Source organism: Ziziphus jujuba, chromosome 7 (genome assembly GCF_031755915.1).
Source record: "Ziziphus jujuba cultivar Dongzao chromosome 7, ASM3175591v1".
Classification (NCBI taxonomy): Eukaryota; Viridiplantae; Streptophyta; class Magnoliopsida; order Rosales; family Rhamnaceae; genus Ziziphus; species Ziziphus jujuba.
This window is the reverse complement of record NC_083385.1, coordinates 15,799,399-15,823,959: the sequence shown is the minus strand read 5'-3', so window position 1 is coordinate 15,823,959 and position 24,561 is coordinate 15,799,399. Positions and strand designations below refer to the sequence as shown.

Genomic DNA, 24,561 nt, shown 5'->3' with positions numbered 1-24,561 from the left:
AATCATACCCTAACTAAATAACTATATTCCAAAGAAATGAAACTCGATATATTTGAAATATTTATTTTAATATGACAATATAATTAAAAATATTCTACGTTTTTTCTTTTTTCCCCTATTCACTTATTGATATAAACTTGGAATATCCATATAATAAATAGAATAAGATCAGTGAACATCAATATAGATAATTAAAAAATTGCCAATAAGACAAATATTTAGGAGTTATATTGTTTGACATAAAAGCTTGTTAATTAACTATTCAAACGATCCAAAGCTGTTAACAATAATGCACATTTTAATGTTGTTCACACAAAAAATATAGTGCCAGAAAAAAATATAATAAAATTCTATATGACTAGCAAAACCAGTGCAACATACTATATTGATCTACTTAAATAATCTCACTGGTACTGTGCATTAGGCAGGGTTGGTAGTGAGGGCAATGGAGGCAAAATGGTTTTGGGAAGAGTTGGAATTGTTTTCATTGTAAGTAAATGCCTGCTGCAGCTGCTATATTAGTACATGTATTTGTGTTAAATTATTATTGATATCAAAAGATAATGAACTATTCGACTTTTTTCATTGCTTAAGAGCAATAAAATTAGGATCATGGATAGAAGAAAAGAAACAGTACTTATGGTTTTAGAGGAAAATGAATGAGTTGAGGAATGAAAGGCTTGTGTTTGTTTCTTCTGGGAAAATAAAATAATAATAGTTTGTTTCATTTTTGTGTAATGGTATGTTTTTCTCATCGGTCTTTAACATGCCAATTAACACATAATCTATAATGAATCTTTAGATGAGTCGGAAAGATTTCTTCACAACAATGATGGAAGCTGATGAACGGAGAAAATCGTATTGCATAACCGAAAATAAATTAATGCTCACAGGAATTAATAGACACACTGATAATTATAAAGCACAGAAAATCTGGATGATATGATATGAAACTAAATAGATGCTAATAAGATAAAATAATATCACTGTAAGTGTCATATCAATTAGATTAATAGAGTTGGCGTCAATAACGTTATTGGTAAAATAAAGTTACCAATTTATAACTATTTATTCATATGATACTTCATTTTTTTGAAACTTGTGCAATTTGTGTGGTACACAATATAGTATTTTTTATATGAAGCGTGATCCAATAATACAAGAATCACAAGTGGTCTTACAGTTTGTTAAGAAAGGTCAGTACAAAAATTTAATTAATCGTTGCCGTACAACATGACCTATTAGCATATGTCAGAAAGGTGTGCTTGACATATTTCCTTCACAAAACAATCTTCAATTAACTCATGAAAACTGTACTACAATGTTTGTTTCATGGAAACTGTGACAAGTAATTTGATTAGCTCGGCTTCTGTTTACTTGTTCTTTGAATAGAAGGGCTATCAAGTTTATGGGAAACTCTTGGCTTGATATGTATCATCATGTTTAAGTTTGCCAAAATTTAAAATTAATGATTATATATATTCTTAAACTTTTCCGTGGTAATTTGCATTTTTGCTGATAAAAATAGTTTTTTTTTTTTTTTTTTTTTTGCCTCTTGAAAACTAATTCCAACTTCTATGCATGACATTTGTAATTTGAAATTATACAAGTCATAAATTACCCCCCCCCCCCCCCAAAAAAAAAAAAAAAGACAAATCATAAAGGGCTATGAAATGTAACCATTGAAGATTACTGTGCATATAACGACATATTCATGATGGTCTAATGTATGAACAACAAGAATAGATGTAATGGTTGTGGTGCGTTTCGATTTTGACAATTTCAGGGATCTATACATCATCAGGTTATCAATGTTTATATATGTTCCAACATTACACGGAGGCCAAAGATGATTGTGAATGTTTAGATTCTTAACGTAACGACATGAATATTTCAATCCAAAGAATAAAATAACAACGTCGATATGTCAATTGTTCACATCCACATGTAATATATAAGTAGCTAGGACTAAATTCAGATAATATAGAAATAGTACGATACCACATGGTCCACATCCAATAAGACCTATAGTATTATTATAAATTATTTTATTTAGAAAGTACAATAATCACTTCAATGGAAAATTAAAGAAAAGATAAGTGGAATACAAATTAAAAGAGAGGAGTAAGAAGCAAACGATCACATGGTAAAGTAGAAAACCAACATAAACAATTCGTAATGTCCCAAATGCATGAGCATGGACGTTTCTGAGTTACACAAGACTTGAAAATAGAAAATATCAAAGAGAAAGAGAATATAGATCATATGGATATATAGTGGGACTAGTGGTGGTGGTAATTATATTATGCGAGTCATAATGTGTATATATATATATATATATATATGAAAGACCAATGGTTCCTTCTCAAATTAAGGGTTCAATTTGATGGAGATGGAGAAGGGTCATTATCGGGCAGAGTTGGATTTGCCGGCGGAACGGCAGGGTTAGTTGGGACGGAGGGGGAGGGCGGCGTGGCGGGGTCTGAAGGGGTTGTTGGGATGGAGGACGGCGGTGACTGTGGCAGATCAGGAGATGGTACCATTGGTGGTGGTGCTGGGGTTTTGGGAAGAGTAGGCCATTTTGGGCGATTTGGTAAAAGTGGGAGTCTAGGAAAGGTAGGTAATCTGGGGATTAAGGATGGAATTCTATTTGTAGGGTTTGGTAAAAATGGAATGGTGGGTGAAGTTGGAAGTAATGAAGGCAACCTAGGCAATAATCTAGGCAGCTTGGGAAGAGGCGAAGGGATAGGTGCTGATGCTGACGTGGCAGTCGGTGTGTCCGAAAGATGGCGTGCTGCTAGAGCCGTGCTAATTGAGAATGATAACAGAACCATCATTGACAAGATGAAAAAGAAACAACGCTTGGGAAAAGCCATGGTAGAGAGGAGGTTGAGTAAATAACTTTGCCTTTTTTTGTGTCCAGGGTAATTGATCTTAATTAGCAAAGTTAATTTGTTTTTGGAGTGATGGAGAGCTCAGGATCTGCATTTGGTATTTATAGCGTTGTCTGTTGAAAGAGAGTTTTGAGCTTCCTCTACTTCTTCCTAATTGGAAAATTCAAAAGGATATATTGAAATAATTGTTTGGATACTTTGGGAAACTTTTATCACTGAAAAGAATGGCCTCAATACCACATTTATGGGATCGACATGATAGTACTATTACATAAAATTTGGCAGACAATCTATATATATGCTTTCTTTAATTAAGTTATACAATGTATATATATACACAACAAATATGTATATGCGTTTATTATTTTTTGTTTTTGGTACCAAATTCAATATTTGACACGCATATGGTTAATAAAAAGAGATGTTTTTGTCTTTCTTCTCATTCTCGAATTGTCTATATATTCAAACTTATTAAGCAAGCAACTATGGTGAAATTGAATGTCATCCCATTCCACAATCAGTAAAAATTAAATGACGAAAAATAAAGTAGTTGAGACGCAATTGGCTGCTTGTTGGTCGGATTTAAAAAATCGCTTATAATAAAAATTATTAGTCTTCTTTTTTTTTTTTTTTTTGAAGGAAGAAAAATTAGTTGAATGCATACACATTATACTCGTAACGTCTAGATAGCGGGAATTTTAAGTTGCTTTTGTTTCAATTTGTTAAAAATAAATAACTAAATAAAAATTTCAGTAGTTGGCGTCTACAACACAGCTACAAGCACGTCCAATCAAAAATTGGTAATTTATTAAAATTTAACACATAAATACATCTACATAATCAATCTAAATTAGTAATTTTTTTATTAACAAATCAATTTGCAGTGTCCTTATAAGGATCACCCATTTTTAATTTAATATTTTGAAAGGAAAAATACATTAAAAACAAAATGATGTCAATAAAAATATTAAAAGCAAAGTTAAGACTAAAAACAGATAAATAAATAAATAAAGATATATATATATATATATTATTGTGCATAACAGAAACAATATTCATATTAATTTTGGATAACACATTTTTTTTTTTATAAAATATTTTGAATAATACCTCTATATGCAAAATAAAATTAAGTTGGGCACAATATTTTGTATTCCTTATAAGAAAATATATTTTTGGGTGAAAATTCTATATAAGGAAATTTAATAAGTTAATAAGTTAATATTAAGCTAATTGATTTTTTGATAAAAATTGTCAATTTTAAATTTGATTATATGAAAGTGTTAAAACGATGTGTAAAAATCTTAATGAAATGACATTTTTTTAATTGGACAGGTCTATAATTAATGTGTGGACTCATCCTAATCAATTATTTCTTCACAAATATTGTTTTGTTAACATATTTGTTTTCATTTTCTTCATGTTAGATCATGAATTAATAACAGCATCCAACCTCCAAAAAAAATCTCAATTATTTCGAGCTTTTTCTTTTTTAATTTATTTTTAAGGATATTTGGCATTCACTTAATTTGTTCTTGAAAAAGCTGACCTCTAAATCTAAAATTTGAGTAATATATTTTGTAAATGTTACTAAGATATTAAATCACTGTCCACATAGATTTTCAACACACAGAGAGAGAGAGAGAGAGAGAGAGAGATAAAAATAAAAAAAACCTCCCTTGTATAGATGTATTCTGTTTTTTTTTTTTTTTTTTTTTTTTTTTGAACCAATAGTATATATGTACTTACAGAAACATTAAAATTGAATAAACATTGACGGTATCATAAAATGACTTTTTTATTTAGGGTCAAGACGGGGTTCGAGTATTAGTATAAAATTTTGTTGATGGAAAAAGATATCTAGCGTCTTATATTATGTATGAACCTGATTGTGTAATAGTTTTATATTTTTTATTTTCATTTACCGAAAAAAAGAATTTATTTTATCTTTGGTTTCTTATTTTTTCAGAAATTACTTTATTTATTTTGAAGTTAGATTTTTTATTTTTTTAAAATTTTATTATGAATATTTAATTAATTGAAGGTTACGATTAAAAGTGTTGAAAACTAATATTTTGCAAATTGATTTACCATTGAAGATTTGAGAAATCATGAGTTTGTTTTCTTTTTCTTTTTATCATTTGCAATAATTTCCTCATTTGATATTTTGATTACACAAATTTTTAAAATCATAAATATGATTAGTTTACTAACCGAATCAACCTCACCAATCTCACTTAATTCCAAATCAGAAATTTAGTTATGTCAAATTTAAAAATTAATATGTAATATTTTAATGAGTTTGCAATCTATTATTGGTTGGACCCGTAGCCGAATTGGTAAGCCCGTTCAACCAAATAATTTTTCTATATATACACAGGCACACAAAAGTTTTCCAGTTTTTGGCTTTCTATATGAGAATATATGTCATGACCAATATTTCATCTTTAGGATTTCTTGTCACCATTAATAAATTATCATTAGAAATCTCAGCTAGTTAATGTTATTTTCGTCACCGTCATCAACATGAATGTGTTGGTAACTTCCATAAATGTAGGGCTTCCTCATGTAATATTATTTTTAATTAATTGTTAATAAAGGCAAGCTAGCGTTAATTTTTATTGTCTTTTCTTATAATTACATTTTTCGCACAATAAAAGTAAATTAATGACCTTTATAATAATCAGATGCAGATCTTCTGTCCCTTTTCCATGTTTCTTTTTCTGTCTCCCCATTGAGGGATTGCCACCTCATTTAAAAATTTTTTTAGAGAATAGTATTCCTTCACTGTCTTTTTTTCTGTTTTCTTTTCCGTTCAATCTCTACATTATTTTTCTATCAACCCACAATAAATTACTTCTAGCTTTTTAATTTCTCACAATTGAATCTGCAAGTTACTTTTTAATTATATTTGCAAACCGTTTATGTTCTTTCTATATTGTACACTCATGGTTTTTTTTTTTTTTTTTAACACTCAATTCACACTCATGGGCCATGGTTAAAAGCCAAATCAATTACATAATTTTAGGACATTTAGTGGTATAACCCTCTCAGTTACTGCATCAATGGTCTATATGGTGGAATTTCTTTTCCCCTTTATTTCTCTATTTCCATTTCTTTTGTGGTTTTTCAGATATGGCTGCTTAGTGATTGGGAGCCATTCGTGGGATCGGCACATGAAAATTGTAAGTAGATTTAAAATTATTAAAGCCAACAAAATTTGTTTATAGATAATTTAACTGATGAAATAAAATATCAGAGATGAAGAAACCGAAAGGCAGATGGCATAATAGAAGAGAGACCAACTGTAATAAAACTTCTGTTTCCTTTTACATTTTAGATGATATATGTCCATTTTAATTGAAGGGACACCAAATGAGAACAGAGGATCCTTGTCCATAATAATCAATGAATAATATCAGAGAAGCACGTAAGAATAAACAGAAAAAATATATATGAAACATTAACACATATAATAATATGTTATTCTCACAGATTAATCCATAAAAACAAGAAATATATATGAATATTATCCACGCCAAAAACCGATTGGAAACAACTAAACTATGTATCCAACAATGCATGAAATAAGACAAACGAATAATATATTGGCATTAATATATGCCTTTAAAACACATCAAATATAGAACCATATATATATATATATATATATGGAGGTCTCAATATTTCAAAATTTTCGAGCTACATAGAAGGCTAGCTAGCTAGATAGGAAATAGCTAGTTTAATTTGATGGAGGAGGGGAAAAGAAAGGAATAGTTGGAAATGTTGACGGAATATTGGTGGGAATGGAAGGGATTGAAGTTGGAATAGCAGGCAATGGCGGAAGAGTCACCTTGGGAGCTGTGGGAAGAGAAGGCAAGCTTGGAATATTATTCTTTGGTAGAGATGGCAATGGTGGCAATGTTGTTGTGGGCTTTGGCAGGGTTGGTGCAGTTGGGAGGCTTGGAAATGTTGTCGCTGGTAGCGGTGGCAATGTGGTTTTAGGTAGTGTTGGCAACGGAGGCAATGGAGGTAAGGCGGCCTTTGGCAGAGATGGAATTGTGGGAATCGCCGCCGCCTTTGCTGGGGGAGGCTCAGCTGCTGGGGTTTCCAAAAGCTGACGAGCTGCCATGCTCATGTTGATGCTTGACCAAGACAATGCCATCATCAAAGACAATATCAAACACTGGTTGAAATTATTTGCCATTGTTTCAAGTGGAGAGCGAAGAGATTTGCTTTTATCTAATATATTTGGTGAACTCTGATATGTTTTTTTTTTTTTTGCTTTGAGTATGTAGAAGATTAATTGGTATTTAAAGACGTAAAAGGAGGAGGGCTTCTACGTGTTTGACGAAATGTAGTTGGGGATAGTACTGGTTAGTTTATCTTCTCAACAAATTAAATTCAATGCTAGCCTATTTCAAAACCTACCTAACCTTAAAGAGATACATATAGTGTATATTATATCAAAGGCCTAGCCGACGTTTTGAAAACAATATATATGACATAATGATAAAAATAAATAACTAAATTGTAAAATGTTATCAATATATCAGCATCATTAATTATATAATTATATAAAAATATGCTTTGGAAAAGTTATTCAATGCTTCCCTAACAATATTTGATAACGTAAATATGGATCACCCAAAGTATACTATAAAGATTCTTTTTTGTCACTCTTTCTACCATGATTTCAAACAAGTCCTTATTGTCTTTTACAATTTTACTAAAAGTATTAAAAAGGAAACTAATTTGAAAAAAGATTATTAGTATTAGTTAATTATATATATATATATATATATATAGCATTTACATATGAATCTACTGCTATATAATCTACTGCTATATATCAGCCATCACATCATTTGTGTCATCAATAGGGATATTAACAATATTATGTTGTATATAATTAAGAATATGGATTGATTTCTCTAAATATAAATATTGGAAGTATTTCCAAAAACATGTATGAAACATGGAATACGTAAGTCAATGTTATACGTAAATCCTATATTATTCATGTGTAATTGGACGACTCACCTAATTGCTGTAAAACTCTATGGCTATAGTCATACTATATAGTTAGTATGAATTAGAAATCAAAAGAGAGATAGATGGTTGGAGCCAGTAATACACAAGGGTAGCATGCATGCATATATATGGTCTCAGAAGTAGTCCCTTTGAAGAAAACGGACCCTTCTATTAACATTACCATAAACAGGTCTCTCCATGGTCACCTTCAAAGCTCTCCTCAGCACCACCAACTCTTCATTTTTACCACTACAACCCAACCCTTTCAGCCACATCAAAATCTTGATCCGCCCACCCACAGTGACCATATCAGCCCTCACAACCTTCCCTTTTACCGACCTCACTGCCCTCGTCACTTCTGTCATCAGCCCCGCCCTGTCCTCGCAGCTCAACATGGCCTTCATCACCAACCCTCTTCCGAATTCACAGTATTCCAAACTCAACCCGTCAGCCCCACTGGGGACAACACACTCGTCATCCTCTCTTCCACCGCTATGACATGCTGCTTCCACTTTCGCCGCCGCCTTCTTCAGCTTCTTCACCCGACTAATGGTTTCTCCAATCACCGATGCCTTGTCCATCTATATATATAAACACACATGCCAAATGTTCAAGCTATATATATTGATAGTCATTTTCATACTAGGATGATTTAATTAGTCATTTTAAGGTTAGATGTATAAATTAATTAACAAGTCTACATCATATGCCCTATTAAAAATACGCTTTAATTCATAAGGATAATTTGAATATATATATATATATATATATGAAAATTCTTTGATCCATGTTTGTCCAAGATCATCGTGTTAACGGGATAGTAATATATATGTGCCCTATTCCACAAAACTTGTCCAAGATCTTGGAAAAGAAAGTCTTTGTATAAGTAAAGTAACATTTTGTGAGACAAAACCATTCGGTTTTGGTTATTTGGGTACATACTTTAATCAAGTTGGGGAGAATGGTTCGAAGAGTGACGTATTGGGCATTGATTCGAGCTCTTCATCTTTTCTCGGTCTCACTGTGTTTCTTAGCAGCAACTAGTTTTGCCTGGGCCTTAGAATTAGGCTTGCTGTGCAGAGAGTTTGTGAAGTTGAAGATGGTGTGGGCAGCACTAGAGATTACTCCTCCTCTGCAACCCAACTTCATTTGCGTCGTTGAAGCCCCTGACGGAATATAACTTTGGATGGATTTCATATCTTCCCTTACTGTAATAATTTCATGAGCGTATCTTCAATAATATCGCTTTCCAAATAGAAATAATTAAATCACCAAAAAGAGAAACCCATTTTATTAACGTGCATGAAATATATATATCAATTAAAATAGACAATGACACCTACTGAAGCAAAACCATGGAGGGACTGGCTAGATTTTGCAACTTATTTTTTATATATAATCATATATATATATATATATATATATGTATGTATAGAAGATCAATGTAATAATTTTGTACCGTAATGAAACCGCAGAGAGATGGAAAAGGACACACATTTACCTTTTATAGGTATAGTGTTATCAAACGAAGAAGGAAAAGAGAGAGAATTATAAATATATGAATTGAAGTAATAAAATCTATTAAATTAAATAACCGATTGAAATCACAATGATGACTACTAGTAAATTGTAAAATATCTGAATTGATATCAGGAGGTTGGAATATCCCTGACAATTACAAATTTACTAATGTGGCTTGATTTTATTTTTCAATTTTAAGATCCAAAAAAGTATGAGGATTTTTAGCCGGATCACAGCGGCATAAAAAGAAATTAAATTTAGCTACTTGATTATTATAATGATACATATATATATCAATAATAAACTCTTAAACATCACAAAAATAGTTTTTTTTTTTTTTTGGGTGTAATGACAAAAATAGTTTATCATGGACGTCCAAAAGATAATATACACAAAAGTTTCTGTTTCCGGGGAAAAAAATAGAAAAAGAAAAGTTTAATTCAACCAAGAATTAAGTTTATGAAGATGAAAAACTTAGTTGGGTAGAAACACCAGAGACTCTTTAACCTTGAAATGATGATGTTGCGCTTTTTCTTTTCTTTTTTCTTCTTTTTTTTTTTGGGATATTGGCAGCAAAACATCCCGAACTTTATCGAGGTTGACACATTATATTTTAAATTTTTTTTTCTGATATTTTGCATCTCAAACTTCTTTTTTACTTGCACCGTTGGTTCTTCTGTTAAAAATGCATAACGGAATAATCAGGTGCCTCATACGTACTCTTCAAACGAGAATAAATCAGGTAATTTTACAATTTTTAGGCTATGTGTGGAATTTAGGAAATGTGGAGGGAAAAAATTGAGGGAAAAAAAGGGGGAAAAAAAGCTTCGATCCATTGCTAAAATGGAGTTTTGCTTCTTAGATATCCATTAGAGAGAGAAGACAAACAAAGAGAGTACACAAAAAAAAAAGAAAAAAAAAAGAGAGAGACAGAGAAAGAGAAGAGAAATAATTTCATTTCGTTGCAGCTTTGAAATTGTTGGTGTTACTGAGAGTGGTGGTTTGGAAGAAGAAGAAGAAAAAAAAAAAGAAGGGGTTTTAGATTTGAAAGAGCAAGTGAGAAGTGAAAAATGTGATAAATGTAAGAGAATCGTGGAAGGAGAAGAAGAAGAAGAAGAAAGGGTTTCGATAAATTTCTCAAATGAAACCCTAATTTCTAAATTTGGAACAATAAAATTATCTGATTTATCCTCGTTTGATGAGTACATGTGAAGCAACTGATCATTCCGTCATGTATTTTTAACAAAAAAACCAGCGATGCAAGTAAAAAAAAAAAGTTTGGGATGCAAAATATCATAAAAAATAAAAATAAAAATTTAGAATACAATATGTCAACCTCGATAAAATTCAGAATGCTTGGCTGCCAATATTTTTTTTTTCTGTATTTTTTGGTTCAAAAGAGTACTTCATACAAAGAGACTGTGATGTCATTACCAATAGAGTTTTTCTTTTTTCTTTAAAAAAAAATCTGGATTTTCACTGGTAATTAAATAATTTGTAATTGAATTAATTTGAACAAAATGTGCAGTCCTTTTTCTCCATTAAATATTTCGGACTGCTAACTAGCTAGCTGCTTTTGAATGTCATCCCTGGTACAATTTTGTAACGCTCCATCAGCTTTATGAACCTAAGCATTCATTAAAAATCCTAAAATAGTAACCATTATTTTTTAATTTTAGGACAGTTGTCAGTCGTACCGATAACAGAGTTCTCAGACTTGCACCATTTAAGAAATTAAGCAATCTCAAAAACCTCAGCTTTAATAAATGAATGAACCATGAAGCACCATTGAAGAAATTTTTATTTTTTGGTGAAAGCACCATTTAAGAATACGAATCAATGAAATAGTCAAAAGAAAATAAAAATTAATAATGATAATAAATAAATAAAAGATTTGGAATTTATGAAACACTATTTGGCTTCCATTATCTTTACCAATGCCTCACCATACTTTAAGATGAGTAAAAGGAACTCATAGATTAGCACCAATATATACATGAATAGAAGTTCCAATGATGTGTTCTGAGTAATCGGATACTGCAAAATTGGATCTTAATAGCAAAAACCATCCTAAACAATCTCTTCATAGACATTGTTTAGAAAGCATACCAAGTTGGACTTACTCAAGAAAGCGATCTAAAATTAGTTATAGAAAAAACTTATGATTAACCACAAATTCAGATTCCCACAAACTATCAAGGTGGATTTTTCCTCAAGTCAGAAAAAGGAGCATGGTGAAAAAATGAGTTAGGGGCCTTATCAAGAAGTCTCGAGGAGTTGCACTTGTTAGTAAGCACTTTGCCAAAAGTCATTTTTCCAATCAAGAACAGAAGTTTACCAGGACAGTTTTCTACTTCTCAACCTTATAAGATAAAGTGGTTCATATAGAAGAAAGTAATTATTTCTATCTAGTCAAAAAAAATAAATAAATAAAAAATAAAAATCTACACCACAACTATCGTGTTACTTAGAGACTACGAGATCAAAGCAGTTTGCTCGTTACTGTACTGTGTAGATTAGATTTACTTCCCTTTTGAAACTATGAGGCACCATCTCTAGCTATAACTCCTGCTTCCTACAGCTTCCACTGTTTATAACCCAGTAAACAAAAAGGTGTAGTCTTCCATTTATCTACCTTGCAGAAAAGAAAAAAAAAGGTTCATTCCATGACCTTAACAAGGAATATCCTCCAAATCAACAAACACATCATCTTCTCCTTCATAGAAAACCACTCCACAACCTCCATTATTCTCATTTGGATCCCAACCTCCAATCCTCCTATTCCCCATTATCTTGTTGGTATTACTGGCAATCGCTTTCCTATTCATCATCCTTCTAGCCGGAGCTTTTACCATTCTCTTTCGCCGCTTCTCATCATTTCTCAATTCCGATCCTCTTCCACTCTCCTGCTTCTCAAACCCATTTCCAATTTTTCCCTCACTCTTCACCCATCCCTTGCATGGTCCATCAACATCCCCATTACCACTCTCTCCATTTTTTCCCTGCTTTCCATTCCCAAAACTAGCATTCAAAGAAATATTATCATTATCTCCTTCCTCATCATCATCAGAAATCTCCACCACCTTCTGATCTGAACCCTCCAAAACACCATTGCTAAATTCCCCACCTTTCTTGTCACTCACCTCCTTGTCCTTCTCCATTGATCCATTCAGCTTCAGACGAAATAACCCATAACAGAAATAGTACTGCTCTTTCCCCGGAACCATTATTTCCGGCAGCGGCGCAGTTATCGCCACCCCATGAAACGGCTTTCTGCAATTCTGGCACCTCAGGCAACAATCTTCATACACCTTCTCGTACTCATAAATGTAATAGCAGTACGGACACACTGTCCAGAAACTCTCAACCCCAACGGACGCTTTGGCGTTTTTCCCAATGCCTGAGCTTTCTTGGTCTTGGGGTTCTTGCCCGTTGCCAATCTCGTTTTCGTACTGGGTTTTCTTCATGGGGCTCGATAGTACGGCCCAGGCGTCGCATACGAGATGGAAAGCCTCTTTAGAGAAAGCGAACTTGTTCTTGTTGGGATGGACGAGGGCGATGAGCTTCTGGAACTGGGACCAGACGAGTTGCGGGTCTACCGACTCGTAACGGCGGAGCTTGAGGATGGAGTACCAATCACGGTGGTTGTTTCCGACACGACGGTCGGAGGCGCGGAGGATGTCGGCGACGGCGAGAATTTGGTCGGCGCCAGAGATTTTTGGGTCGAAATGTAGGGCTTCGAGAGCGTATTTCCGGCAACCGGCGAGGTCTCGGAGGCTGAGACATTTCGCCGATATTTGGAGAAGACGGTCGGATACGGGTTCGGTGCTTTCAGGCTTCATTTTTTTTTTTTTTTTTTTTTTTTCCTCTTAAGAATGGAAGAGTAAAAAGGAAGGGTTTTGTAAAGGTACAAATGCCGTGTGGACGAAAAGGGGCATGAGCTTTTGAAGAAAAGGCAGTTTGTGCAATTGCAGTCACAGTTCAATCTTAAGCGTTCGATGTTCATGCGTTTGTCATGGTGTTGACGTGGACGGTTGGGACGGATGACGGAGGAGTTATGCTGGTGAGCGGGAAAATGATGGAAGGGTATTTTGGTCTTTTAAAGGACAGTTGGAGAAAGTCTAAGTTACTTGGGCTGCAATTTATCGTAGGCGTTTTGTTGCGACGACGTCGTAGCTTTTCGCTTTTGCAGTTTTTAGAAATGAGTCTGGCTGACAGTAATGTAACTCAAACCAGAAAGTTCATACATTAGAAACAAAATATATATATATATATATATATATATGTATACATGAAGGGTATTTTGGTCTTTCCCGGACAGTTGAACCAAATCTGAGTTGCTTGGGCTGCAATTAATCGAAGTATACCACAGACGACGTCGTAAGGAGGAGAATAACAAGAAGTCTACAAATTAGAAAGAAACAAAATATATATATATATATATATATATATATATATATATATATACATATATTAATGAAAAATCATATTTAAGCTAGAGGATTTTTAACTAAAATAAGTAGTAAAATAATTTAATTTTGACATATAAAATAAAACTTCGAATAAGTATTGTGTACTATACTAATTATATGAATGCGTGATCATGAATAGGTACCAACCTACATTAAGAGACGCTCAAACATTGTGAATGCATTAGAATCATGTTGAACTTAAAGAATTTTATTTACGAACGTTGTAATTCTTATTTGATGTGAAATGAAAATCTCATTGATCTAGATCCTCATCTCATTTTACCAATCTTCTCCAATGTTTTTGGTGGGTCAATTGTCAAATTTTTGTTCTTGAGACCATTTATGGCGATCAAAATAGTAAAATCAATGGGAAAAAAAAAATGAAAAGCCTTTTTTCCTGATTCTGCATATTCATCCACCTTTACCTATAAATTAGGGATACAAAAATTTATCGCCAACCATTGACGGACATCTCTATCAGTTTACCTCAACAAATTTACTGTGCATAACTCAAAATTTCCACTGATACAACACTAGCTTAAATATATCGTCATTAATAAAGCAGATTAAAAATGTTTGTGATTTGCGGCATGAGCAGATATCCGCATCCGTTTCTGCAGTAACAGCACCAAGTGTGTATAAATCGTAGTTGCAGCCACAACAAAGACTCCGGTATATACACATATGGTTGAAGCACAAACATAAAGGTACCTGGAAGAAGGAAAAAAACACACCAAAATTCAGAACACAAGCAGTAAATATGGACAATTGAAACAATGGTTTTGGGCATTGATAGGTCTTCTTAAAAAATTTTGATCTCGCTCCTATGTTTCCCTCCCTCTAAGACACATATCGAAAGGTAAAAAGCCAATAGTTTATTTGCAGTCAGGAACACTGGGTAATAACAAAGTCCTGCATTGCTATGTTTGTCCCTCACCATATGCATTGCTATGCGCACTAAAAAACCAGATTCAAATGTTTAAAAAAAATTGTTTCACTGCAATATATGTCCCTCCCTTATACATAATATCTATAGATATTGATATGGAAAATATGTATCCTTTCTGTACGTGTTTTTGTGTGATATCTCTTATACTATCTGCATGCATGTATAATATATCTATGCATGTTCATGAAACTTACTTTGGAGAAAAGACACTCCAAACGAAAAGATGATTCCTCATTAACAGCAATATGAAGGTGTAGGCTGTCAACAAAATGGAGTTTAAACCAAGTGGAACGAGGCAAGGAAAGCCAAGCATTCTTAGAAGGATTTGTCCAGACTCAAGATTCAAGGAAAATGACAGATGGCTGCTGTCCTTCACAGAGATGTACATCACCATGCTTAGAATTACCAACATTGGAGATGCATAAGTGATCATGAACATCAAAACACCAGAAAGTACAGTTGAGTGACTTGAGATGCCCTGCAATGAGTAAAATAATGCCAGAAATGTCACACATCCGAGGCTTCTACAAACATCAAATATAGTATGGATGCATATGAAATGTAATTTTTGATACAATGTGCTGTGGTATAGGAGGTATACAATGAAAGCTCCAGCAACGTCAATTGTAGCTAGAGAATTGCTATTCCCTAGAGCAAAATGACCAGCAATCCCCAAATAGTAAATCGCAGCAACCTATAAGCAAAATACCATGCAACATTAGTGCCTAAAATAAAGTCACCTTTTAGTGACCACGTAATACACATCATGCAGTATATTAAAAGACGACCATTCACCAAAATATGACAACAAACATAGTTTTAAAGTCGAACTTGCAGTGTTGTTAAATATCCAACTATTTCTTGGTAAGGAAACACATTCATAATTCCCCATTTAGTACATTCCAAACCATTACAAGCAAAGGTTTCTAAGAAAAGCATACCCATGAATTACAATTAACTATGCAAAGCTAATACAGGGGATACCTTAGGAGGGTCATGAGTCAAAGGAGACAGTAACTAACAATAAATATGCTGTTGCAGCTCATAAGTCTTGTACCTGTTAGCTAACCAGCAACCCAACAGCCAAGCTACCTTAGCATGAATTTATGGTTTTAGCTAACACAAAATAAGACACATGCTCTTTTTTCTCCATTGTGGAGTATTTTATGAAGGAAGTACAAAGAATGTAGTGATAACCCCGTGCTATATTGTGCCTTCACAATAAAATCCTTCAACATTTGGAGCTGTATTTTAGGCATAATTTCTCCAATGAGATACAACTAATTTAATTCTTCTTACAAAAGTTGCTATCAAGATTCAAGGCAACTTTGGAAACCTACTCTTTACTTCAAAAGTCATGAATATAATGCCACTCCTAAATTCTCTGAACCAAACCTATATTAATCCCAAAGCTTTTGAATTTCTCACTCTTAAAGTGCTAACAATTTCTTTTTATTTAAGAAATCAGTTATTACCATCTTTAGAACAGCAAAATGTCCTCCGCTTTACAAAAAGAAGACCAACATTTACTGAAAAACATGAGTAGGTTGTAACTGACCTCAACCCATTGCTTATGATGCAGTCCACTGTAAAAAGAATAAATCATGCTGGCTAAAACTTGTACAAGAAGCAATAGTATAGGCATTGAGTTAATTGGTTGTTGAAGTACCAGCTGCAGGAGACACCATGAAACTATATATGTCCATCCAATGACAAACAAAGCACTTCTTAGTTCCAATAGCAGAGACTTGTGCCGAAGTTCATTGGGATTGGAAGTTGAAATATGGAAAATAGAATTTGAAGAAGCATTATAAATCCAAGAAGTTGTAAACCATGGTAAGGCTACAGAAGTACCAAGTGTCACAGTACCCACAAGTGCATAAATTGTTTGTACCAACAATGTAGCACTATAACTGGATGGGGCAAACATGCTATCCTGATGTTTTATGAGATGAAGAATAACCAATAGTCCAGACATTAAAGAGCTAAATCCAACAACTAGAACAAATTTTGTATTTGATCCCACTATAAATAGAGAAGCCAAACTTAAGATGATCACTAGGAGACCTGAGAATAGCTGAATTGATTTTACATGATCACTCCCAGCCTGCTCAAGCCACTTAGATATGTCAGGAAGATTAGTCCAATTTACTCCTCCTTGATGCCAGCCTCTCATGACCCTTCCAGAAATGAGAAGCATAAAGATGGAACCTATTTGAAAACCAGTTCTGTTTTTTTCCTTTAACAAACTAAAATTTTTTCCTGCTCTACCCCCTTGGACAGATTGTATGGCTTTACGCATGAATAAAAAATTCAAAGTGCAAGAAAAAAAATGCCACAGATACTGCTCTTCCTCCACCATAGAACTTGATCCCATACTTAAGACGAGAATTAATATAACACCCACACAAAAAGCCTCATCTAAATGCCACCACGAGGTTTTCTTCAAGTCTGAAGGGTTTTGCTTCTCTCCAACATAAACTTCTTTGCAGATGAAAAATATAAGACCCAGCAACAATAGGGTTGAGAGGAGCATTGCTGCAATTCCAAAAGCAAGTAGGTTCACAGGTCTCTGCAATATGATAGAATTATAAAAAAGGATCAGATCTGATATTTAAGGTCAAAACAATGAATAGTTCTGTTTACTTGATCAAGAATTAGAACCCCACTATTGTCCATATTTACAAGGGAATATATTTACATTCAACATGTAAACCATTTTAAAATATAATACATACATCAGAGGCTCTGCGTGATAACCACTCACTAGCAGTTCTTAGAAATTCATGATAAGCTGCCACAACGGCACTGTACTCTTCCCGATAGGTTGACCTATTTGTCACAATTTACAATGAAAGCACACTGGTATTACTAGCATCCCTAATGGAATTCCATGTCATTATTAGCAAAATAGATGGTGTTAGATGCAAACCTGGATACTTCTTTAGACATCCAGGAACTGTGAAGAAATGCAGCATGCATATATAGGCAGCAAAAGACCTTCTCCAAGCTACCATTGCACTTGCTTATTCTGGATCCTTGTTCATAAATCAGACCATCATATGGAGAACTTCCACATGATAAACCAGGTAATTGTGCTTCCAGTAATCTCAACAACTGCCAGGAATTCAACTCCAGTGCCCTTAGCTGTTGGTCATCTGTACTCACCAAGAACACCCAAAAACAAATTAAAAGAAAATAAACACATGCTGGTTAATATAAGAGCCTTCTCTAAACATGAGATGATGTAACTGTAAACATTATGCAAGATTGACACTAAAAGATTAAAGGGATACTTTCTTTTCTTTTACGACGTTCCCATTCTGTCCACATCTCTTGTTTCTACCCCCTCCGTAACCTCCTTTTACCTTTTAGCAACAGACACAGAGAGAGAGAGAGAGAGAGAGAGATATACCAGTTAAATGCCAAAAAGTTCTTGAAATAAGGACACCAACATTGTTTTTTGGAATAGGTACGCCAAAGAGAAGAGCTAACGTTGGTGCAATGTCAACCTGTTAACACATCAAGCAGAGACGGGAGATGAAAAGAAGGCCACAGGCAATTTGGAAACATCACTATGAAGGAAAACATAACAAAAGATGGTATAATCTTTGGTGAGTATAGACACATTATAGTATTTTGGAAACCCTATGGGAAATAGAGATCATTTCATAGATTTTTAGAGTTATAGGAGTTTAAAGATTTTAATCATCTGAAGTAGTGAATCTTATTGATCACTTGAATGCCAAAAGAAGTCCTCGTATGGCAATCCAAAATTGGAGAAACTTAAATTACTATGGTATGATTGTTCCCTTTTGTAGAATATGCATTTTTTTGGAAACAAAAAAGGATGCAAGTTAAGGGAGAAAGTTTACAACTAACCGTCAGCTTAAAGATCAATGCCTTCATATAGTTAAAATTAATTCAAAGTAGCAAAGAAACTTAAAAATCTCAAATTTTTTAATGTCAGAAGTTAGAAACCCAAAAAGGAAAATGAAAAAGAAATACAGCCAATATATTGAAAGACTAATGACAGAAAGGATCAAGTTCTTGTCTCCAATGCAATTCTCCATGGTCCACACAGATAACCATCTCTAGGCATCTTTTCTGGTTTAAAAGTTTATTTTACAAGGGTAGAAATAATTTAGTTTTGTATCTCAATGCAAATTTCTCCTAGGTAGGCATCTTTTCTGGTTTAAAAGTTCATTTTACAAGGGTAGAAATAATTTAGTTTTGTATCTCAATGCAAATTTCTCCTAGGTCCTAACAAGTTCAAAAGCGTTCTTGTTGAATTTTGGTAAAGCATAGGAAGCACATCACAATTTTAAGATTGTGGTGCAATATAAGTACAACATGTTAGATGATATTACCTGGAAAACAGTGTGATCCTTAGACAACAAATAATCAGAGACATCACTTTTCAGGCCGATAAACAGAGCTAACGAATCAGTTTCTTCATAGGAAGATCCTCCATGGTTACCATTTTCAGTCATGCCATGATCACTAACTACCACCTAGATATGAAAATCATCACAGTACACATGTTAAGTTCTTCAACTACTTTAGTGACAGAATAACAAAAAAGAAAAATGGTCAAAATAAACATCCTAGCTAAAAGTGACAATATATCTAAGAATTAGGAGTTTAAATCAGCAATGTAGCAGAAGATGCCATCTCTCATGCAAGATCTAATTGCTGCTTTACATGAGACTACCAGCACAAAATATACCACCCAAAAAGACAAAATACTGTTAAGGTAGAGATACCATTCTTCATGCTTCACTCTTCATTACTACTTTAATAATTACTTGCGAGAATGATGATCAGGGTTCAACTTTTGGACATTTCCATCCACTTAATCTACTCCTAGGGTCATCTGTGTATTACAGCCTCTAACAGTGAGTAATTGCTCTCTTCACATACCCTTAATGACCAACATATAAGTTCATGGCAAATAACAGAAACAATACCTTTCCTTGCTCAAATATATGTTAAATGACTGCATACATCTATTAAGTCTTCCATGTGTTGAAGCATGTATTGGCTTTTGCACAGATACAGAGATGGCTGTACACAAGGGAAACCATGTGCTCAGATTGTGGACAAGCATGGAATGATCCTAGACTTAGAAGAAAAGGAGGGAGCATATCAAGATGCTAAAGTATCATTACAAACAGGTATTTGGACGTGAAATCGTACTCTTTGGTATCTAATGCCTTTTGGAGAGTACTTCAAGGTTTTATTACCTAAATGGTTAAATTAGAAAAAGTGTTACACGAATTAATAACTATTCTTTTTCTTAATCATAAAGGACTGCAAATCCACAAAGTGATATGGATCTACGATATCTGAACAAATAAATTCGAGCCATATCAAACATCAAGAATGATAAGCGGGAAGAAACAAACAAAAAAAAAGTATCACAAACCAACAGTGTATGTCCATTGTTGTTTGCTTGATTCAGGATACTACTTGTATGGATCATCTTCACCACATCATCCATCTCTTTGAGTTTTGGGGCCATCAACAGACTGAAATTTTTCAACAACGTAATAAGTGATACTCAAGAATCAAAATCACAAAATTAATTGAATCAGATTACAGTACAGTTGAGAAAAGTTAATACCTATTGCGACCACCAATATGTCCAACATGGTCCAAGCCTAGGTAATGAAGAATCTGAATCATATATTTAGTTAAAAGAATTTAATAACCAGTGGTTAATAAAGCACTACAGTGATTCCCCAAGTATCCCATCTTCATTTAAAAAAAATTTATTTTGAACTAAAATACTTTAGCCCATTGAAAGCACCTGTATAAACAATTGAAAGAAAAACTTCAAATTTTTTTACATTACATGCTCAAATACACAATAATCTTCTAAAAGTATCAAAGGGAAAAAGAGCAACCTACATGGTACTTTAAAGCCAACTAGAAAGCATTTAGGAATAGTTCTTTAACCAATAGGTCCAATTCCATTAAAGACAACAACTATAATTGAAAAAAATCGTAACCAACAGAAGTATTAAGGTAGATTAGGTCTCAAGACTCTCAATAATAATAGACAGTTGGACTAACCAGCAGATCCCAATCATGTTTAATAAGCTCATTCGGCAAATGTCGAGAAACATTTTGATCTACCTGTACAGTATCTTTAACCTGTAACAATGAGAAATTGAGTATATTTTGCAAGTTAGAATACCATATAAGTACCTGACTAAAGTGACACAAGTCTTATTAATAATATGATAAGCACCAAAACAGAATGTAGACCAACATCAAACATTAGTCAAATAATTCACTTCAAAGAAAAAGAAATAAATGTATATTTAAAACAAAAGAAAGATGAAAACTGAATGAAGAAAGCTAAACAGGTCGTGGTAGTTCAGCCAAGCTCATTTACAAAAAATCTAACTCAACATTCTACTTCATGAAGTTGGATTTCAGTATTGATTAAACAACAAGTTGTAAGAGCTTTCACATGTTCCATATCCAGTTTTGTAAATACTTACAAAGAAGCTGCTAACTCCATCATGCCTCAGAAATAACCCAGGAAATAACTTAAGCCATGTTTCATCACCAAGCATCACCATTTTCCAACCAATCTTAAAAAACTGGTCTGCAAACCAAGAATAAAAAGCATATTAGCCATTCTATGCATAACCACTTATTGAAGGAACACTTCTAGAAGATGTTAACAACTAACCAAGAAGATTGTCATCTAATAAAGCCTGTGTATTAAAATTGAAAGCCACATCTAGGAACCCTCCAATTGCCCCAGAAACCATAGCCTGCAATAACATAGTAAGACAATAAGATGACAAACAGCTTTACACAGGAATGCTTGTTTTATTGCATATGTGAAAGATGGCAATTGTACCCACTTTCAGACGAGGCATTGTAACAGTTGGAGGTGCCGCCTTTGCATGATACCCAACTGCCATTCCAGTCGATAACAATGATTGAGTATAGGGCATAGCTTCCATCAATGTCTTACACGGAGGCTTACCATCCTTGCCAAGAACAAATTCTGCTGGAAGACCATCAATAACCTAAACTGACATGGTTGAAAATGACAACCAGAAATCTTATCCACATCAACAACTAATGCATATGGAAGCCACAAAATACTTGAGAGATGGTATACAAACAAGAACATTTACATACCATTAGTATTAAACGATCAAATGAAGGAGGGATCCCAGATAGTTCCTACATTACAGACAGATCAAGTTCCAAGTCAAATGATGAGGTTCTCAAGCAAGTTATAATTGTTACCTAACAGACATGAACAAGTAACAGACTGACTAATAATCTACCTTTATCTCCATACCCCTTTCAACTTCCTGCCCTTGTTAACAGTTAAATTTAGAACTTAAATCACATAGCAGTACAATTTCTGGATGTCAATATTTCAACCAATCAAATTTCATCTTTCAACAACGATAAAACAAATGTAAAATATCAAGTGACATGTATCACCAGAAATGACGCCTCATACAACATGCACAAGATTAATTGCTTGAATTGAACGCACTGAGCATGCGTTTTTAGAGCATTACATACATATAAAATTGGGTCCATCATCAACTATAAGTCAGCTCTATTCAAAGGAGATAATTAATTAAGATTGGAAATGATAGTGACTGTTCCAATACGAAAACAGTAACCCCAAAGCTCGCTTGCCATATATTTGAAATGACTCAAATCTAAATATAACTCATAGACACAACATATCCTCAATGATAAATTGTTTGCTAATGGCACAATTATCTAACTTAACCAAAATCACTGTTACAAGTGGAAACCTAAAGCTGCGAAAGGAAAAAAGCAGACTTGATAAACTAGCAAAGCTGTAACCTTTGCTCCCAAACAACAATAATAACAAGTACCTGATAAAGTGATCTGCGCTGATTAGAAGAGAGATCCTTCTCGCTCTGATTTTGATTTGAAGGGCTTGTAGGTGAACGATAACTCTCTGGACCACTGAAATAGCCATTAAAAGAAAATCATTATGCAAAAACATATTCACACACTTCAAAAGAAAAAAAAAAAATGGGGAAACGAAATAATCAAAGACTAAAACTTTGACATTGTAAATTGTTTTTTAAAAATTGGAAAAAAAAAAATTTTCCTCGGAAACCAAACAAGTGATTGATTGAAAATGTACCTGACGCCGGAGAGAGCTGGTTTGACGGGGAAAAAACCGAAAACGAAAATAGAGAGGCCAACCATCTGAATAACAACTCCAGCAATGGTGAATAGCGTCAGCTTCGTACATGTTAACGAAGACATTTTATTCTTTTTTGGAGAGAAATCCGAAAAGAAAAAAAAAATCTAAAAATTAGCTCTCTCTCTGTCTCCTGTTGATCTGAGAGACGAATCCATGAATGAACTACTTGCAGAGCTAGGAGGACGAGGAGCGAACGAATAAGAAGAAAGTATACAAGACTCGACTGGTTTCCCTGCCCAGTGAAGGGCATTTCCGTCTATCAATATATATATATATATATATTGGTGGTATGAATAAAACTTTTAACAATCAAATGATGCTTAAAAAAATAAAAAAAATAAAAAAAAACAGAGGGATTCCTTCACATGGACAAACTCCAAGCTGCTTTAATCTAAGGGAGTTGTTGTGAATCAAACAGATCAAATTTGCGGTGGATTGTCAAAATTGTTGTACACTTCAAATAATGAGAAATCACTTGGACTATATGGTTCTTTGAACTGACAATACTACAAATACCTGCAAGTCTGAATTAAATGTCTTTTTTCTCATTTTGGTTATTTTAGTGTTGATGATGCAAACTCTAGAATTAATGTTGGCGATAATACTCTGTGTAGACTTTGAGAGATTAAACTGCTTGTAACATGGCACTAGGACATGCATCTAGCTACGGACATCTCTGAACATATGCAAATTCGATTTTAGATTTCACTTATCCAAAATAAGGTTGTGGTGGCATATATGTATTACTAGGTCTTTGTCGCCATGTTAAGCACCTAGTTGTTTCACATTAGCTTCATATGCAGAAGGAACTATATTTTGGAAGTCTTTACTGTTGGCTGTCAGGAAAGTAATCATTTTAGAAGTCATAGACATGAACATATTGTTAGGAAAGTAATCATTTTAGAAGTAACAAGGAGATTTCCTCTTTCGGATGTAAAATTTATCTATTGTAGAATTGAATACGATAATGTGTGCTTGTTTTTTTAATTAGTGATCAGGGCATAACCTTGCAGGTGGTCATGCAACTTGTGAAAGACGTTTTTCAATTAATTAAGACACACACACACACACACTACTTGAACAAGACACTATATTGCATTTTATATCATTATGAATTAGATGCCTCAGTTTTTAAGCTGGACTGAGAATCCTTGTGGAATGCCTTTTATTGTGTCACAATATATTTTGGTTAGATCCGAACTATTTACAGGTCAGCAATAGATCTTCCTCTTTTTTAACAAATACAAACCTGCCCTATGAACTGCTCATTGTGGCAGTTTTTTGTTAAATAAGTCATACAACGTACAAAAACTAAACGTGGTTTGAGAGTAAATATATCAAAACATATATTTATTGAGTAGGTAATATGTATGCAACGCGTCTACATATATTTATTGAGTAGGTAATATGTGTGCAATGAGTCCTTATTTACCTTATCAGGGACATATTCTCTTTTAA

At 33.6% G+C, this 24,561-nt stretch overlaps 4 protein-coding genes across 7 annotated transcripts; 1 reads left to right on the top strand and 3 right to left on the bottom strand.

Moving 5' to 3' along the window:
• The first annotated feature begins 6,254 nt into the window (after positions 1-6,254).
• On the top strand, positions 6,255-7,248 carry LOC125423906 (uncharacterized). Its single transcript, XM_048479748.2, has one exon. It carries the CDS (start codon positions 6,701-6,703, stop codon positions 7,013-7,015), a length of 315 nt encoding a protein of 104 aa, XP_048335705.2. The 5' UTR covers positions 6,255-6,700; the 3' UTR covers positions 7,016-7,248.
• Positions 7,249-8,062: 814 nt separating this feature from the next.
• Positions 8,063-9,077, bottom strand: LOC112492544 (transcription factor bHLH131). Its single transcript, XM_025076387.3, is given in 2 exon segments — positions 8,063-8,509; positions 8,871-9,077. Coding segments are annotated over 2 exon segments (654 nt in total).
• A 2,675-nt stretch (positions 9,078-11,752) lies between these two features.
• LOC112492609 (uncharacterized) lies at positions 11,753-13,369 on the bottom strand. Its single transcript, XM_025076766.3, has one exon. It carries the CDS (start codon positions 13,289-13,291, stop codon positions 12,122-12,124), a length of 1,170 nt encoding a protein of 389 aa, XP_024932534.3. The 5' UTR covers positions 13,292-13,369; the 3' UTR covers positions 11,753-12,121.
• Positions 13,370-14,298: 929 nt separating this feature from the next.
• LOC107425140 (GPI ethanolamine phosphate transferase 2) lies at positions 14,299-23,419 on the bottom strand. 4 transcript variants are annotated; one of them, XM_025076783.3, is made up of 18 exons: positions 23,270-23,419; positions 23,041-23,105; positions 22,763-22,856; positions 22,038-22,082; positions 21,755-21,922; positions 21,577-21,661; positions 21,383-21,489; positions 20,949-21,029; positions 20,497-20,549; positions 20,299-20,401; positions 19,241-19,384; positions 18,286-18,382; positions 17,803-18,028; positions 17,609-17,702; positions 16,429-17,442; positions 15,472-15,564; positions 15,065-15,348; positions 14,299-14,632 (listed from the first exon to the last, which is right to left on the bottom strand). In XM_025076783.3, the coding sequence occupies exons 1-18, from the start codon at positions 23,351-23,353 to the stop codon at positions 14,488-14,490; spliced, it is 2,982 nt and encodes a 993-aa protein (XP_024932551.3). In that variant the 5' UTR covers positions 23,354-23,419; the 3' UTR covers positions 14,299-14,487. The 4 variants fall into 4 exon arrangements, with proteins under 4 accessions (XP_024932551.3, XP_015890563.3, XP_015890565.3 ...); XM_016035077.4 differs by having other exon boundaries at positions 23,041-23,367; XM_016035079.4 differs by lacking the exons at positions 23,041-23,105; positions 23,270-23,419 and having other exon boundaries at positions 21,755-21,927; positions 22,763-22,858.
• Positions 23,420-24,561: the final 1,142 nt, after the last annotated feature.